The 18083-nt window shown below is 34.0% G+C and overlaps 3 protein-coding genes across 5 annotated transcripts; 2 read left to right on the top strand and 1 right to left on the bottom strand.

Annotated features, from left to right (window-relative positions):
- The first annotated feature begins 258 nt into the window (after positions 1–258).
- Positions 259–8165, top strand: LOC110690117. Of its 2 annotated transcripts, none has more exons than XM_021866941.1 (6): positions 259–1010; positions 2282–2502; positions 3162–3338; positions 3427–3582; positions 6302–6578; positions 6803–8165. In XM_021866941.1, exons 1-6 carry the CDS (start codon positions 719–721, stop codon positions 7033–7035), a joined length of 1356 nt encoding a protein of 451 aa, XP_021722633.1. In that variant the 5' UTR covers positions 259–718; the 3' UTR covers positions 7036–8165. The 2 variants fall into 2 exon arrangements, with proteins under 2 accessions (XP_021722633.1, XP_021722634.1); XM_021866942.1 differs by having other exon boundaries at positions 260–1010; positions 2336–2502.
- Positions 8166–8643: 478 nt separating this feature from the next.
- On the top strand, positions 8644–10048 carry LOC110690118 (dirigent protein 8-like). The gene has a single exon (XM_021866943.1). The coding sequence runs from the start codon at positions 9200–9202 to the stop codon at positions 9752–9754; it is 555 nt and encodes a 184-aa protein (XP_021722635.1). The 5' UTR covers positions 8644–9199; the 3' UTR covers positions 9755–10048.
- Positions 10049–10186: 138 nt separating this feature from the next.
- Positions 10187–16082, bottom strand: LOC110690119 (signal peptidase complex subunit 3B-like). 2 transcript variants are annotated; one of them, XM_021866945.1, is made up of 7 exons: positions 15913–16082; positions 14841–15017; positions 14702–14749; positions 13785–13847; positions 13412–13465; positions 10904–10990; positions 10187–10688 (listed from the first exon to the last, which is right to left on the bottom strand). In XM_021866945.1, exons 2-7 carry the CDS (start codon positions 14964–14966, stop codon positions 10560–10562), a joined length of 507 nt encoding a protein of 168 aa, XP_021722637.1. In that variant the 5' UTR covers positions 14967–15017; positions 15913–16082; the 3' UTR covers positions 10187–10559. The 2 variants fall into 2 exon arrangements, with proteins under 2 accessions (XP_021722637.1, XP_021722636.1); XM_021866944.1 differs by having other exon boundaries at positions 14841–15002.
- Between the last annotated feature and the right edge of the window lie 2001 nt (positions 16083–18083).

Genomic DNA, 18083 nt, shown 5'->3' with positions numbered 1-18083 from the left:
GGTAGGTTCAAATCTCTTTTAGGTTGGATTTGTACCTTCATCCCCGAACTACCACTCATGGTTCCACACCTATTTGAGTTAAGGGGTGTAACCTTCACCTCGTGAACGGTTTACAAGTTCTTAAAATTTGTTGGCGACTCTTTTGCTCTATCTTCTTTCCCTTTGGATGCAACCGTACTTTAGTGGGGTTCAAGGTAGAGATAATGCTTGAAATATTCCCAACAGATGGTATTTGGTGAATTTTCAAAGTGATGAGTGACATTCGTTGAAATAGCTGAAAAATATATAATGAAACTTTCACATCCCAAGTGTACAATAGGGTGGAAATATGTTTTTTAACCGATGCAAATAGGAAATTAATTTGGAAAATTTATTAAAAATAATTTAAATTTATGAAATTTTTACGAAAATCCTTATGTGATTGACAAAATATAAACCTTGCTTGTTCAATTTTTTTTTTTTTTTTGTTTTTGAAGGGGAACCTTGCTTGTTCAATTGTGCTGTTGATTTGATTAACAAACTAAACGGCGCTGAACTAGAGTTAGGCGCTCATCACGAATTCACATCCCTTGTTCAAAAAATCCAATTTCCATAAACTCTTCTTCAGATTCAACGCTAAAATTCGACGCAAAACATGTTCAACACCAATAACATCATCAACAACAACAGCATCTCAATCCCAGTTTCCGACGAAGATTCCGATTAATACACCGCAAGAATGAGAGCCCGAGTCCGCCGGAAACGGAAGAAATCGGCAAACTTCCGATCCAACGCCGAATTAACTCGTCGAATCGTTAGGAAGCTCGCTAAATGGTGGCCTCTCTTGGTTTTCCTTCCTGCTATGGCGTTGCTTCTTTTCGAAGCTTCTCGACTCGGCCGGAGACACAGTCATGATGAATTAAGCCATGAAAGTAAATTCAATTTTACTCGGACGATGCTGGATTCACATGTGGATGTGAAATTGAATCGTCTTGACCCTATTTATCATAATGTCGGTGGTGTCAAAGAGCGTAAGTTGATTTTGATTGCTTATTAAATGATATTGTAGGATTTTATTTGTGATTTTGAATCAATGTTTTATTAGTTTGTTGCTTTTGTGTTATTGCTTGCTAATTAAATTCGGGTTATCGTTTTATGTTAATGATTTTGCATGAACGAAAACAAACTGATTAGGTCGATTTTAAGATCACAATGAGAAAGTAAGAACTTCTGATGATAAGTATGCAGCCGTGAAATTAGTCTTATAAGTTATAATTAAGTTTCTAGAGCAATCTATTACTGAAATTTGATCCTTTGAATTTTTTGTTTTCAATTTATCTGCATTCTTTGTTGCTCCAATTTGGCCTGGTTGGCTACAGAACCCAATTCATGTTTCAGGTAAAATTTCTGGAGTTATTTTGTTACGAAATTTAAGTAATGCCGTTCCTTTCAAAACTCAATTAATGGGTTTTACTAGTTAGGGGTAAGGTTTTGTTTATTTAGATCTTTATAGCCTTGATAAATGCAGGATCAATTGTGAAATTCAGAGCAGAACTTGTTCATTGAGGTAAATTGGTAATATTAAGATTTTTATTTTTTGTTATGTTAGGTCGTTTATGTAATTTAGTGGATAGTATGTTTGTTCTACCTGTACAAGAATATAACTAATTTTCTTTCCAACATAGGTAAAATTAGCTAATAGTGATCAGGCTCTGATTAACATGTGGGGCTTTTGCTGTTTTAGGAATCAGCACTATGTGCAATTTTTTTGCAATTTTTGAGCAAATCTGCGTACTCTGTGGAGTATAATATAAATGTGATATTTTGAAGTGAAGATTGGTAGATGGTAGCTTATTCTAGTGTTTGTGAAGTGTGGCTTTGCTGTGGGAAGTGCTGCTCAATTATGTAATTGCATTCGCTTTCTGTCTTTAAATGAGTTTAATTCACAATTAACTTAACAAGCGTGGGGTTACTCTCTTCTGAGTGAATTGTCCCCTTTTTTGTTTGTAAAGAGATAAGTTAACTATGTGCTCTTATATCACGTGTTGTTTAGTATCAGACATTTGCAATCATTATGCTGTATTACTTCTTAGTATTATGAATTAATCCCTCAAGCTGCATTGATACGGTTGGACATCTTATGAGTCAGGCTCTTGGGTCTGGACATCACGAATGAAAAGGAAATTAGATAGTTAACCTTGGAGATAAAGATGTTGCTATAAAAGTTTCTGTCTTTTCCATACACCTTTTATATGGACGGCTAGTATATCGGTTTTTAGTGTAAATTTGTTGGTTGTATCAGGTTGCTTGCCAATCCTGTCAGCTGATGATCTTGAGATTCTTGATATCCCTGCAGAATTGAAAAGTTCAAAAGGTCCTGTTAAGAATGTGATATATATTTCAGAAGATAATGACCCTTATGCCGGAGAAAATTCAACATACTCTTTTCAGAAAAGAAAACCTGGAAGATCTAGCTTATTTACAGGGTACCAATCACTAGTTCAAAGGGAGAAGAGTTTCAAGGTTGGTTGTTACAACTAAAAGTTTTTGCTCTTGATGTGATGAGTTGGATGTTACTCTATTCACATGAATATAAAATAGATCATTAGGCTTATGATAATAATAAATCTAAACTTTTTCTGTCAGCATTGTGTAAGCATATGGGAGCTGTTTCGGTTAAGAGTAATAATGAAAGACAAGAGAACCAGTCACCACAATTCACATGAAAATAAAATAGACAATTGGCATTTGACAAATATAAATTTGAATCTTTTGTGTCAGCATTGCATTAGAATCTCGGGTTTGTTTGGTTAGGGTGATGATGAAAATTTGAAAGAGAGAGAGAGAGAGAGGAGATTATTGGAAATCAGAATGCCGATAAGAGATAGTGATGGCAGAACTTATAAAAACAGTTCCTCATATTATATAAACTACAGTTGCTACCTTCTACATATTAAAATTCTCTCTGAAGCAAATCACCCGAGTAATTTCTCTTCCACTATTGTGTATTATTATTTAAAAAAAAAAAAAAAATCTTGATCTCGAATTAGCGTGTTTGCCAAGGTCCTTACACTAATTCCAGTTTACATGTATATTTTCCTTGTGCCTGAATGTTGAATAGCTGTACAGGTGAGTTTCAGCTAATTTTATAACCCGATGTTTCACTGTTGTTTCATGTTCAGGTGACGGAAACTCCTGTGGTGCATTGTGGTTTTTATAGTGAAAATGGAGGATTTAAGATGTCACTTGAGGATGAAAAATATTTGCGAACTTGCAAGGTTGTTGTCTCTACTTGTGCATTTGGCGGTGGAGATGATCTTTATCAACCTATAGGGATGTCGGAGGCATCCCTTCAAAAGGTTTGAATCAGTTCTTTTCATAGATTGAGGGACACATGAATTCTTTTTATATTTTTACCTTGTGCTTATTAGCTTGCACTGCTTTCAGGTCTGTTATGTTGCCTTTTGGGATGAGATCACCCTTGCTACACAGGAAGCACAGGGGAGGAAAATTGGTGATGACCATTATATTGGCAAGTGGCGGATTGTGATTGTCAAGAATCTCCCTTTTCCTGACCAGCGGTTGAATGGTAAAATTCCTAAGGTAGTGTAAATATTTTTCTATGCTATGTTACAACTCTGCAAATATGTGGACAATGTCCTTGCCAGGTTCCCATGGATGCTTAGCATGTAACTGTTTGTCACAACACGTGAGGCTTCATTTTTTTTTTTTTTTTTTTTTTGAAAGAGAAAAAAAAAAAAAACTATTAAATGATAAATGTAGGAAAGAAATTCTTAATGACCTCCTATGTTGCACATAATTTTATTTTTTGGCCTTATTTTCATAAAAGGAACGTTTCCCTTTGAAATGTCCAGAAATATATAATTATTGGCTGGGGTTACTTTTTCTGTGGAGAGGGAGGAATTTCATTTCCTGTTCAACAAAAAGCTCCCTTCCACAAATAAACCCACCCCAGTACAAAATTATATATGCGACAAACTTCCCAACCTACTTTTGTTTTCCTTCCATGATTACTAATTTACGCTACTGATCTCTGATGCAACAACTATCTATGGCATGTAGTTCGCATCACCAGTATTTAGTTTCCCCTCCCATATACTTTTTTCCTCCATGTTATTTTTGGTGGTTTGATCAAGAGGTAGGGAAAAGTGAGACAAACAGAAGGATGGGGCAGGGAAACCAATAAAAAGTATTGGACTGAGCAGATTTTAGTATTTAATCTGCTACTGAAACACATTGAGCAGTTGATACTTTTTTTAAAAAAAAACATGAAACACATTGAGCAGTTCATAATGGTGTTAATATTTTACCTTTTCATGCTTGCCAATGTAAAACTTAGAGCAGTAATATTGTAAATGTGTATTCCTAAAAATTATTACAAGTTGATATTTCGAAAATATATATTGAGATGAATATAACAAGACCACACATAACTATATTTTCAGTATATATAGATCATAAACTATGGTCTAAGTGTGTTTTATGAATTGTGATAAAATTCAAAATATTAATATCAATGTGCAATGGTGGAAGTATTTTCTTTGTATCTCCTTAAAATTGTGTTTATGCTAGAGATCTACGGAAAGTATTTCATTATTTGTTAAGACTTTCATAAAATATGATGAATTATATCATAAGATTTTTTTTTTTGGGTTGAGATTTTAAATTGCTCCTTTTTCTTGCATTTGAGTTTCTGATTTCCATTTCTATTTCTGTGTGTATGATCACATCATATGATATTTTATTTCCTAAATTTTATTTTTCTAGTGTTATCTTTTGGTTTTCCATGTCAACATTATTTCAATACAAATCTTAGGATAACTTAAACCATTTCATCTCTCATACATATACTCCTTTTACTATAAGAGTACTCTCATGAAAGTCACCCATATCTGATAAACAGTCGCGGAGTCACCTTGGTGTTCCATGCTGGTGTCTTACATTAAAACAACTCAAATAGTCTAATGTGGTTGGTTTAATCCTTTTGTACATTCAAACTCATGAATGTTCATGGATGTCATAGTGTGGCATGTTTTTTTTTGTTTTTTTTTTTTTTTTGGGCAATTAATAAAGATTTTATTAAAAACCAAGAAACTTGCTGTTAACAGCAAGACATTACAGCATAAACTCTAAACAAAGAAACTATAACAACCACTTTTTCATCTCTCCATCACACCTACAAGCAACATTGAGCAGAATATGCTTAACAATGATATCCTCCATACATGGTAAACTGTTTCAGCAAAGCACATATAGTAGGCAACAGCTTGAGTAGTAGTTTTCCTGTTCATATTAATAGCATGAAGAAGCTCCTACTTAAAACACAAACTACTTCTCTGAACCCTGATGCAGTGCAGGACCTTCTGCCAGATATAGGCTGCATAGTCACAACTAAAGAACAGCTGGTCAACAGATTCTGGTATACCAGATTGATAAAGAACTCAATGAATGGAGCATTGGATACCCCAACTTTGTCCAATTCGATTCTAAGGTTAAGACTTGCTACTAATCCTATCTGCCGTAGCAAGCCTGTTTTGAGCAGCTGACCAAAGAACAAAGCCGCTCTTTGGGCTAGCTTTGGAGTTACAGATCACCCTTCTCCAAGGCACTTTCTCAAAAGTTCCCTGCATCTGCTTATACAACTTGCCATTTGGGAATCTACCTGTCATGACAGAGTCCCAATTAGCAATTAGCATTACTCTGAATGATATGTACTCTGCAGAATCTTCTTCAAAGCCCAAGAACAAGAACTAGGAATTGGAAGAGTAAACAATACCTCTACTCTGGTGCTAAGGAAAAAAAAAATCAGCTTCATTTTCTGATTAATAGGGGTGTAATTGGAGTTGTATTTGGAAAAGCACATGCTGAACTTGACTGGAGCCTGTTCATAACAAAATAATCAGACTTGACACACTGACCTAGAATAACTAATGGCTACTCAAGTCTTTTAAGGGAATTCAGGGTTTGAGAGGGATTTCAGAATTTAGCTTCTTCAAGTTTCTGAGTATTTTAATACTCCTTTGTGCTGCTTTGATGATTTTTAATCTTCCTTCTATAGGAAGATTAATAGATTTCTTGCCATTGGATAAGCTCTAAATTGGCTGTTGGTACTCTGTTATCTCTCGTCCTTGATCTTTGTTTTACTCTGAGGTTTTGAATCTAGTGGCATGTCATTATGGTTTTGTTCCTGGTCTCTAACTTTACTGACACCAAATAGTCTGATGCCTTTCCTTGCGTTTGTTTGTGTTTAAGATCATGTTTCTTCAGAGAATATTACTTATTTTTTAATTCCTTTTGTTAGATGTTGGGCCATCGGTTGTTTCCAAATGCATTATATTCCATTTGGGTTGACTCAAAGTCTCAGTTTAGGAGGGATCCCTTGGGCGTTCTGGAAGCACTGCTTTGGCGATCGAAGTCTGTTCTTGCAATTTCACAGCATGGCGCTCGCAGTAGTGTGTATGATGAGGCTAAGGCTGTTGTCAAGAAAAATAAGGCAACCCCAGAGGAAGTAGAGGTGCAACTTACTCAATACCGCCTTGATGGGCTTCCCGAAGACAAAAGATTTAATGGAAGGAAAGGTATGATGCTGCCTTACCCCATAGAACTTGTCACAGTGTTTTGCTTGGTGCTATGAATTATTGATATCTGAGGCCTCTGATAAAATTATCCAAGTCAGATAATTTGTTAATTTGTGCTTAGTTAGTGGAATTTCCCAATCTTTGGCTCTTTCAATATGCCAATTCTGCTAATAAAGTTGAGTTTTAAATTGGTTTCTAATTCATGAAATATATTCTTTGTGCAGCTCTAGCTGAAGCTTCCATCATTGTTAGAGAACACTCACCCTTAACCAACCTGTTCATGTGCCTTTGGTTCAATGAAGTGGTTCGCTTTACATCCCGGGATCAGCTCAGCTTTCCTTATGTTCTCTGGCGGCTGAAAGTCCTGAATGATATTAACATGTTCCCTGTATGCACCCGCAAAGATCTTGTTAATAGTATGGGACACATACGCAAGGCAAAACCATTAGTCACTTGAACTGCACTTACAATTCTTTAACATTTCTTTTTTAAGCTCGTTTTGGAGCTTGATAGAAAGCAGGTTGTAGACATTGACTGCTGATATGCTACATCAAACATGATTAACTGGAGCCCGATAATGGAAATGCTATTCTACCTTGCCGTACAGTTCCTAGCCTCCATACCACTGCTAGAGCTCTGAGCTGCAGAATGTGATGATGCAGCGAGCCTCATTCTTTCAAATATAACTGGTTTAGCATCCATGAAAGTCAAAGAGAAAGGAGAGAAACCTAGAGAGAGAACTGTACATTTTATGTTGTAAATTTTATTTTATTTGAATGTTTTTTCACAAGGCATTATTTTTTTTGTATGTGATGTAGGCTATTCATTTGTTTAACTATACAATTGCCTTAGATTAGTTGATTTGAGAGTTTGAGATCTAACTAGCTTATGGTCCATTATTGTTTTGACGAACACTTGTAAAATCAGGAAAGAAAAATAAAAAAAAATTGTATTTTCTCTGTTCCTTTTCTTTTCATTGTTTCCTTGCCTTCGATTTTAAATGTAATCTTGTGTTTGTGCGCGCGCTTGTCATTGTACACTAGAATTCTATCTATTATCTAGGTTAATAAATTCAATTTATCCATGATGTCAAAAAAAAAAAAAAAAAATCACTTTATCTTTTCATAAAGTTGGGTTCGATAAGAATATACTTCTCCCGTTCCTTTTTATTTTATTAAATAACAGATGTTTATGTATCTCCTACATATTGAAGTAGCTCTTTGTTATCATGTTCCCGTTCTTTCAAATGACTAGTTCTGGTATGTGAATGTGCGTATTTTTGCTGTGTGGTCACAGTGAATTATCTCTTTATACGGATGCGTTTTTCACCTTTGGTTAAGTGATCTTTATTTTCTGTTACTGGGTACTCTTTCCTGATACTTGTGTAAGATAGAAGTTTGTTAGATGGTTGAGCACAATACCTTGCTCAACATTTGTTCTCTATTGTGATGAGTGAGGTTGGCGTAAGGGCTGATCATCTGTCGGCGTAGGCAAGTGATGAGTTTCTATGACTCGAATTCTTGTATCTGATCCTTATATACTCCATTCAGGCAGGCTTACTTATGTTTCTGATTTTTTTTTTTTTTTTTTTTTTTTTAAAAAAGCACTGTAATATTTTTATGAACCATTGCCAGGGGAAGATCTTAGCTATTTTCAACGGACTATTATCAATTATTTTCCTTTTCTGTTGTCTGCAGTCTCTGCATCCTTCTTTAGATGGAAGTATGCCGTGTAAATATCGTACTTATTTAAACTTTAGTAATGCTGGAAATGTTTCCAGATCCATTCGAGATATTGAATTGCTTAATATTTAGGCTGTAAAGCTTCTGTACATGTTAAATATATGTAGTAGAATGTTACTCGATGCTCTTGCAATCTAAGATCTAATTAAAGTTTGCTTAGTCTGCTACTCAATGCTCTTGCAATCGATATATGTAAGCTATAGTTTGCTACTCGATGCTCTGGCAATCTATAGCCCGCTTGTGTGGGTCTTATGAGAAATGCTTGGTTGATAGATGGTTTCATTTGGTCATCATGCAGCAAAGTTTTGGAGAATGGACTTCAGGCAATCTTAGTGTTTACTTTTCATTGCGTGCGAAAATCTTGTTACTCTTGATATTTACATGGGCAACTGAATAGAGATACATCACCTTAAAGCCGTTCTATAGTTGGGATCATTTTGTAAAAGACATCTTCATAGCTGAACTTATTTGGGATGGATAACTCATAATCTCAAAGTAAGGATTTATTTCAGAAAACTGGCCAAGATAGGGATTTTAAGACGATTTTTCTTATATATAAACAAATCACGGGTATTTGCTTGATCATACCTGCTTGCTTAACTTGGTTACTTGTACCGCGTGTTGTCTACAAATCTACCTTATCGTTCTTGTTTAAGACAAAAAAAGTTGAGAATTCTGAAGGACCAATAATGGATTAGGTACCCTCAAACATACTACTGATAAAATATTATGCAAAAGAAATGCTTTGTGATATTAACTGTGGATTAGGTGGCCAAATTTGTACTTGAGGAGCAAGTATACTTGAAAGAAAATTCAATCATTGATGGCCCTTAAGAAGTATGCAGAATTAAATCCTGAAGAAGTTTATTTGATGGCATAATGTTAGCTAAGATCATATTCTGCTCTGCTGTTTCTCTGGCCACAATGGCAGTTCTGCTATTAGCGCTGCTTTCACCAGTTCCTTACAAAGACCATGAGAGTGATTTACAGAAGCCATTGGTTGCGTTGTCTTTGTACATCCAGCAACCAACAACTTTGAATCGTAACATGCACCGTGATGTCGAGCCTTCTACAGGGGTGTTGACCTTCCATCGGATGCTCACGGAGGGACCTGAAAGCACGTCGCCAATTGTAGGAAAAGCACAAGGTTTTATCATACCTGTGGAGCATTTCGCTCATTCAGCCTTCAATGTAATATATCTGACATTCAGCACACCTGAATATTCAGGGAGCTTGAGTATTCAAGCTAAACAATTGGAACATAAGAAGAGAGAAGAGCTTAAGGTGGTTGGTGGTACAGGCTCTTTTGCCTTTGCTCGTGGCATTGCTGTTTTCACAGAGGCCGATCAGGATACTTCTGGTGTTGATGCTCCCATTTATCAAGTAGACTTACAGCTAACCTTTCCAAGTCAATCGCAGTCTATACAGGTATGAAGGGTCTATTGATTAGATAGGACAGATTTTTCACTATAATTCTGGGAATATTATATTTATGTCACGCCTATCTTAGCAGAAATTGTATAATATTTGCCTTGTAATTTTGTCACTATCCAATAAAAGGCTTTAAATTTTGCTTTCTTTCCTTTTTAAAAAGCTAATATGCTAAGAGACTCCGCAGTTAAACGTGTTTAGTTGGGAATAATTTTAGGGTGAGTGACCTCCTAAAAGGTTGCTCAAATGCGTATGAGTAAGGACAAAATGCGCTGAAAAAAACTTGCATTAATATGTGACAGTTATTGATACTCGATGGAAGATGGGAGCAGACTGCAGAATCGTCAACAACCTAATACTTCTGATAGGAAAACACAAAATTGGTCATTACAAAAACGTCCAAAGCTGTATTTAATCCAAGACCACGGAGCTAATTAAAATTTGTAGCCATGCTTCTTAGTCATGGTCATACCCAAAGTTATATTTCTTATATCATTCATTGTGACAGTAATAGCTGCTGCTAAGCATGCATTGGCAGCATTGAACGGTGCTCAGACCAATCTCAGAGTGTTAGATTTTCATGAGGTCTTAGTCCAGTAGCTAAACAGGTCTGCTTTAAAAAATCAAAAAAATATGAGTATATTTAAAAATGGAAATTTTGAAGGTTTTTTTTTTTTTGGGACAGCAAGTAGCCAAAGCTTTACTTTTTCACTTTTCAACTAATGTTTCGACTAAACATGTGATGTTAAGTTGTTAACATCCTTAAACTTCAACCTTAAGTCTTAACTCCAAGAGATCTATAGGTGTATCATCTTTTGTATTGCTCCGGCAAGCGGTATCCTGACAGCACAATTTTGTCAGCAAACATCTTTCCAGTCTTGGGCATGACATGCCAGTGCAATGTCAAGTTGAACTCCTTGCCTCGCAAATTGCTCCCCTGGAGTAGACATTTATAGTTACAAAAATTTTCAATTGATTAGTTGCTACAAGTGAAACCCGATGGCCACAAAGCTACTATAATGCTTTTAACATAACAATGGCAGCAACTGCATTAAGTTGCAAGGAAACCCAACTAACAAGATGTTACAGCCTACTGCTAACAGCAGCAAGAAAAGGAGGGAAATAGGCAAAAGCAGATGGGTAAATTCTTACCTGATCAGTAAATCGATACTTGTTTGAGATACTAACTGAAAATTTTGCCTTTTCTTTTGATTCTATGATCGTATCCCAGAGTGAAAGCTGCACAAAAGAAATTTGTAGAACAAATTAGCTATAGCAAAAGGTATAAACCTGAGAGCATGACCTAGCAAGTTTGCAGTACATAACATCAGTACTGGCCAAATATTTTGTCTCTTTTCAAGAACAAGGGTCTTTCAAGTTCTAGCAAATCATTGCTGATGAAGCCCTTTTCAAGAAAGCAGACCAATCAAGAGAGCTAAATCATCAACATAATAAACTTCATTTCCATATCAACACTTTTTTTAATGGTTTCCTCTTTTCTACACTAATTGCTACCTTTCCCTGAATTTGAAAGTTTTCATCAATTACTAAATATCTATTTTTAGTAATGTGTTCTTCCAATGTCTCTCTTCATCACATAGTCCCTCTTCTTATCTCTCCATTGCTCTCCAATTCACATGATCTTTCCTAATATGTGTACCCCTCTCCCATATAGCAATAAAACAAGTACAGAGGAAGTATAAATTAACAAGTTTAGAATAAATATACACGGACTATATGCTGAATTCAGGGTTTCACAATCAACGATGGAACAAATTGAGAGGATAAAATATTTCTACTTAAGCACAATTGACTTTTAATTCTACACACCACTTTCAACTGCACCTGTAACAATGTGATAAGCTTGTGTTGCTATTCTTGAAAAGAAACTTGAACTTGCCCAAACAAAATGATATGCTTACCAAGATCATCGAATCGGTTATAATAAACATCCCTATTCAAAACTATCACAATTGTTTTCCGCCCATCATCATTATATCAAATCTGACTAGCATAAAAGAGTCAGAGGGTTATAAGGGGTTTTGCACATCAGATAGAAATGCCTATGTCGCATCAGAAGCCCCATCTTATTTAAGTTATTTTGTTGGTTTTTAAATTAAATGTTGTAATTGTCGAAAAAATTACCATCAGGCTCCCCAGATCGGAATATATCTTATTATATATGCACCCTTCACAATAGCCATTATGCAAAAGACAGATAGATAGCCAAAAAGTTGTTGGGTTAGAACAAAAACATTCTCAACCATTTCATGATTTGGACGTTGTGGTTTGTATATTGCTAAAATTCCTTTTTTTCAACAAAATATCTACACTCTATACATTAAATTAAGGCATCAAGGACTCAGTATACATTTTTAAAAATAACATGCGTAAGGTAGGATATGTGATTTCATAGGTTAATCATCGGATTCAGTTACAGCAATTTCTATATGCCACAAAGCAAGGTATCTTACTAGTTAGCACCATCATCAGCTGTTCAAATAGTAAATTTATTAAAGCATTTAATTGATGGGAGCACCGGTAAAGTCCCAGTTACTCTATCATCTGATTATTGGCTATGCTTCTACCAATAAGCAAACTCAAAAACTTTTAAACTCTTTAAAGACCATCTACGTCCAACAACCACATTAATGGGAATAAGCTTGAGAAAAAGCCTTGAACATATTACTAGGATTAGGCTCGTATATGGAAAAAGTTACTAACAAATGGCAATGGTAAGGAAAATTAGCATATCACACCAGAATAAATTGATCTAGTACTTGAATTCAGACCTTAGACAAATTCTAAAACATCAAAGAATCCTCATAAGGAAACCTATTAAAACTACGAGATATAAGCCTCTACCATCCAAACCAGAATAGAAAGAACTGCTGGCGGAACTATGTGGAAGAAGACTCACTATGAATAACAGGCCTGTTCCCTTTTTTTTTTTTTTTTTTTTTTTTTTGAAAACTGGATAACCGTCCTCTTCATTAGGTCATATTTGCAGAGAGCAGCTTTGTGGAATGTAGGTAGTGGTAGATAGAATATAAGTAATGATCTAAAAGTTTGGTTGGGTATTTCCCCAGAAAAAACATTTACAAGAAATCTGTTCTATTTAAATCTTGTAAATTGACTTAATTTAGAATTCTTCTATATGAACAATAAGATCCTTTCTTTTGAGATTGATCCCATTTCAATTCTTCTTCCATACAGCACAAGTGAATACTGAAATCATTCTGTCTTCATTCTTTGGACATGGGAAGGGGAATAAGTTGCCTTTGAAGTCTCTATCCACAATAAAAGAAACTGGAAGATATATTCACCATAACCCAGCCTCCAACCCCATTATGAAGAAGTTCACATCAGTTACCAAAACAGTTGTCCTATAATAGCTCTCCTAAGGCAAGCAGGTTATACATCCACTCCCGGTAGAGTATTAGTTAACAAATATGATAAATAAGCAGTTTCAAATTATATAAATAGCATATGCTGTAGTTATTATAAAAGAATTCAACAACAATTTTTTTTTTTTTTTTAGGGCAACAGTTCAGTATTTTTGCATTTAATGAGCCCCAGATAAGGGATATATATGATACAAACACACACGCCAGCACAAACACACATACAAGAGATAACAGTGTCCAATCACCCAATTACCTGATTCAGTACATGTTTTTTGGTTTCATATTCAGCAGCAACAAAAACAAACACCTGCAAAAAAAAAATTACAGAAGAGCTTAGTCAATAACTATAGTTGTGCAGCACTAAACAAGAGGTTATGCTGGGATAATTATCCAAGCAGGATCATACGCAATAAACAAAAACCAAACACCTAGTTCATTATAAACTTAATGCCAAAGAAAAGCAGGAATCACATAGAATAAGTAAATCATACAATTAGATGTCACAGTTTTTTACTGTTAATCTCTTACGATAAAGATTGGAGATGGGTATGAACAACTGAAAAGTTCAACAAAGGCATGACAAGAGAAATAACAAAACTAGGATCTTCTGGAGTACCATGACGAACCTGCTTTGTATTCCAAGTAAACAATGACTGGAGATCGGCTGAAATATTCAGCACCATGGCAATCTGGGAAAATATAAAACATATAAGAACAATTCCTATTTGAAAGGAGCATAAAAAAGATAAAGAACATAAATCTAGATCCTAATTAAAAAGCTTATAATGACACTAAGATACCAATGGATTTAAGAAAAAAAAATAAATATGAAATGGTGGAGTCTTATATATCACGTTCTTATAAACTATTATATGTCTTCAGCTGGAAATTATTACATTCATCCTTTCCTAAGTTTTCAAGTTGATTGCTAGCGTATACATAGTTTCTAAAGTGGCATGCATTAACATAAGATGAGTCAAGATGACAGAAAGATTAATATGTTTTTTCTTATATTCAACAAAGATTCTCTGTAGTAAAAAAAAAAACTTTTTTCCTCGAATTGTAGATTCTAAATGGGTCAAACAAAAAGGAGCGGAGGGAGTACTTCTCTTTTCCAATTCTTTTGCCTTAAAACTAAGAACACATATCTTGAATCATTTATGTTGGCTGGAAAATCCTAAACCTCAATATCCCCAAGAGAGTCATTTCATACTCATCGGCCTTCAGGTTACCAAGAAAAACACCCAACACAACTTTCAATTTACTTAGTCCACACCTAGCCTTGATGATCGTTGAAGACCACCCCGAAATTCCATCAATGATCCTTAACATGGATCAACAAGGTACGAGAGGGTTGTTACAAATATCATAAGAACATAATCAATCTTTGATTATGCAAGCATATCCTTCCTAATACATAACTAGAGGGTAAATTTACTCCGTTACAATACCTCGAGTCCTCAAACATGTAAGGGCAATTGCACTGCAATTGATCAGTAGCAGTAACCCCAAAAGACCCAGAAAATTAGATTGAAAAAATTACCTCGTCATTGCCACTGGAGACTTTCTGAAATTTATGAATGTTGGCCACCTAAATTGAAACCAAAAAACACCCAGATCAACCAAACAGTGAAGATTATAAAAAGTAAAATTATAAACAACCCGAAGATGAAGATTTCAACCTCAATGGTGGCAGTAGGAGAAGGAGAATTGAAAGTGTCGGAAATAGAAGCGGCGGCGCACATAATTGCAAGAATGGTGACTGCTAGAGTTAGCAGCACATTAGCTCTATTTACAAAAGAATGCATATTTGAACTTTGATGTGAATTCTCTCTCCTGAATCCCTGGAGTTAGAAAAGCTGTTAGGGGGTGTTAGATTTCGGTAAAAACTCCTCGAGTTGGAGTGTATACCATTGATCAAAATATATAAAGATTACAATAATAATCCTAATTACATTAGGAAACCCAGTACGATAAGTATACAAAATATACACCAAATCTATCCTAATATGCAACAAATATCATCATAAATATAATATCTATCAAGGGGGTAATGATTAGGAGGGAGATTGTTGAAGGGGATTAATTTAAGTGGGAAACTGTTAGGGGAGACTAAATAGTAGCAAGTTTGGTATTATTATGGAGCACTGACGCCCAGGCACATCTCCCTGGCCAAGGAAGGAGGGGCGGCCGCCTAGGCCCAAGAAGAAAAAGGTCCAATTTCATAGCTCCATCCTAACATTAAAAGGTTCTCCACCAGATTTGATAAAATTATCAAATTAGGCTCCAAAAATCACGTAATTTTAGGAAAAGGTCACATTCATAGTTCCATCCTAACATACAGGCAAATTTGATTCAATAATCAAAATAGGCTCCAAAAAATCACATAATTTAAGTTATAAAAGGTCCCAATTCATAGTTCTATCCTAACATTAGAGGCAATTATGTTTCAATAATCATATTAGGCTCGAAAAATCATATAATTAAAAGAAGAAAAGTCCAATTTTGAGCGTCCATAGTTCCATCCTAACAAAAAGCATACTTGTTTCAATTATCAAATTAGGCTAGGAAAAATAAAGTAATTTTCTTCTTTTGCAAGAGAATCGCTGGTTATGATCTTTCATAACCTTAGTAATTATAACTAATAGTTCAACAATCGATTAACTATTTTGAGAATTAAATTGACGATAAACCCTAGATTGCGAAATTGATATTAATGATACATGGTGATTACAAAAAGAAACATCATATTACCTCCCCGGAAGCTGCTTCAATGGAGATTGTGGAGTGGCCGAGTGGGCTTCGATGAGAGAGAGCGGGAGAGAGGAACGTTCTCAGTAATTCAGTATACGTAGTAATTTATTTATTTTTTATTTTGTTTTGGCAAAGAATCTTATAACTATTAACTAATCTAATCTAATCTAATATATATAAATAAAGTAGGCATTTTTCGAGAGCATTTGGCGTGCCACATAAGCAAAGGTATATTTTCGATCAATTAAAAATTAGATTTCTATTTTATTTTAGAATTAAAAAATCCCCTTGCCACGAATGAGATTTAAGAATTTTGCCACGTAAATAAAAATAACGAATAGTAATTTATCATGATTTAATTTAATTAAAAAATTAAAAATTATCTTTTAAAAATCATCATTAGATACAAGATTTAATCTTGATAGTGTTTATGATAAGAAATAAAAACTATTCCTTTATTATAATTAAATTAAAATTGTGATGCCTATCACTATAAATTGACGCATCCTATAACACCAATAAAATTTCGTGATTGGGGACTATTCTTGCACCTTTTTGGTAAGGGAACCGCAAAGGAATATGTGCATACAAGCAAAAGATGTTGCTACCGACAATGCTTTGCATTGGTTTTATGGCAGCCAGGGTAGGATCAAAGGTATCTTTAGCCTCGATCTCACGGACAACAAGCAGTATGAAACGCCGATTCATGAGGTTTATGGATTACCAATAAAATAAATATATTGATTTATTTTATAAGACTATAAAGATTAATTGTATATAAATTTATTTTTGCTAACAATGCTTTGATTAGATGGAAGAGATATGGGTGTGAACAAAGTTGGTGATTCTATCAAAATAAAAGATAAATAGTATACTTGTTTATAATATTTTTATTTCGTTAATAAATAACGAATAATGATTTAGGATTTAAATTATTTAGAAAATAAGAAAATTATCTTTTCACATTAAAGATTTAATCCATGTAACCAATAAAATATCATAAAGATATCATATTTCAATTTATTCATATTTTTTAAACCTAATTGTCATATAATGAACAACCACAAATAAAATACAAAACAAAAATAAATAAATAAAGTCGCATTATAAATTACATTAGAAAAAATATATACTTTTGTAATAGGCAATAACAATTTAATTAAATTATTATGTTTTTTTTTGTGTGTGAAATTATTAAATAGTAAAATAAATTAAATAATTATTTAAATAAACTTAAAATCTATACGAAAATATCTTTTCTTGAGATGATTTATATATGAAATACCCGTGCATCGCACGGGCTTTCATCTGGTATATATATATAAAGGGAAGTTTTTTCCCGAGTTTTTAGAGAGCAACGTAGGATCTAATTTTCTCAGCGCGCCATGTAGGATTATAAATCTTAATAGTAGCCAATTAAATAAGAGATTATTAATTTCTTTTTAGAATTAAATAATTCAAATGCCATGTAAGAAAAATTGGCGAATGAGATTTTTAAGTTTAAATTAATTAAATATTATATATTATCTTTTAATATTAGGAATTTTATCTAAATATATAACAAATTTTAGGCTCATAAATACAAAAAAAAAACATTATTTACAAAAAAATCAAACAAACCGTGCATCGCACGAGCTTCATTTAGTACTAATATATACCTTAGTCAGGTCACGACGTTGCGACACTTAGCATTTCAACTTTTCGCCAAGTGTCGCGCCACATTGGAGCTATTTAAATAGACTTCATAAGATATTAAAAAAAAAGAATTTTAGGATAAAATTTTAAGTTTAGAATTTTATTTTCGATAAAAAGACCAATATATCAGAGATACAAATTGAATTATAATTTTATTCAAAAATATTATTAGATTATAATTCTAAAAAATTATCATACAAATTTATTTTTTTATGTCATATTTTTTTTTTGGAGTGAAGGAATTAGTTTAAAGTGTAAAACATCTATTTATAATATATACTAATCAGTTAAAATAATATACTTCATAACTAATAGAATTTTATTACTACATAGACCTGTCAATTAGGGTTGAGTCGTGAGTCATCCCAGATTGGGTCATCACTTTAGGTTACGAGTCAAGAAATGTTCAACCCTTGCCCAAAGTTTTGGGTTCGGGTCAACCTAACGAGCTTTGAACATTTATTTTATTTTATTTA

Source organism: Chenopodium quinoa, unplaced genomic scaffold (genome assembly GCF_001683475.1).
Source record: "Chenopodium quinoa cultivar QQ74 unplaced genomic scaffold, ASM168347v1, whole genome shotgun sequence".
Lineage (NCBI taxonomy): Eukaryota > Viridiplantae > Streptophyta > Magnoliopsida > Caryophyllales > Amaranthaceae > Chenopodium > Chenopodium quinoa.
This window is presented reverse-complemented; position numbering and strand designations above follow the sequence as displayed.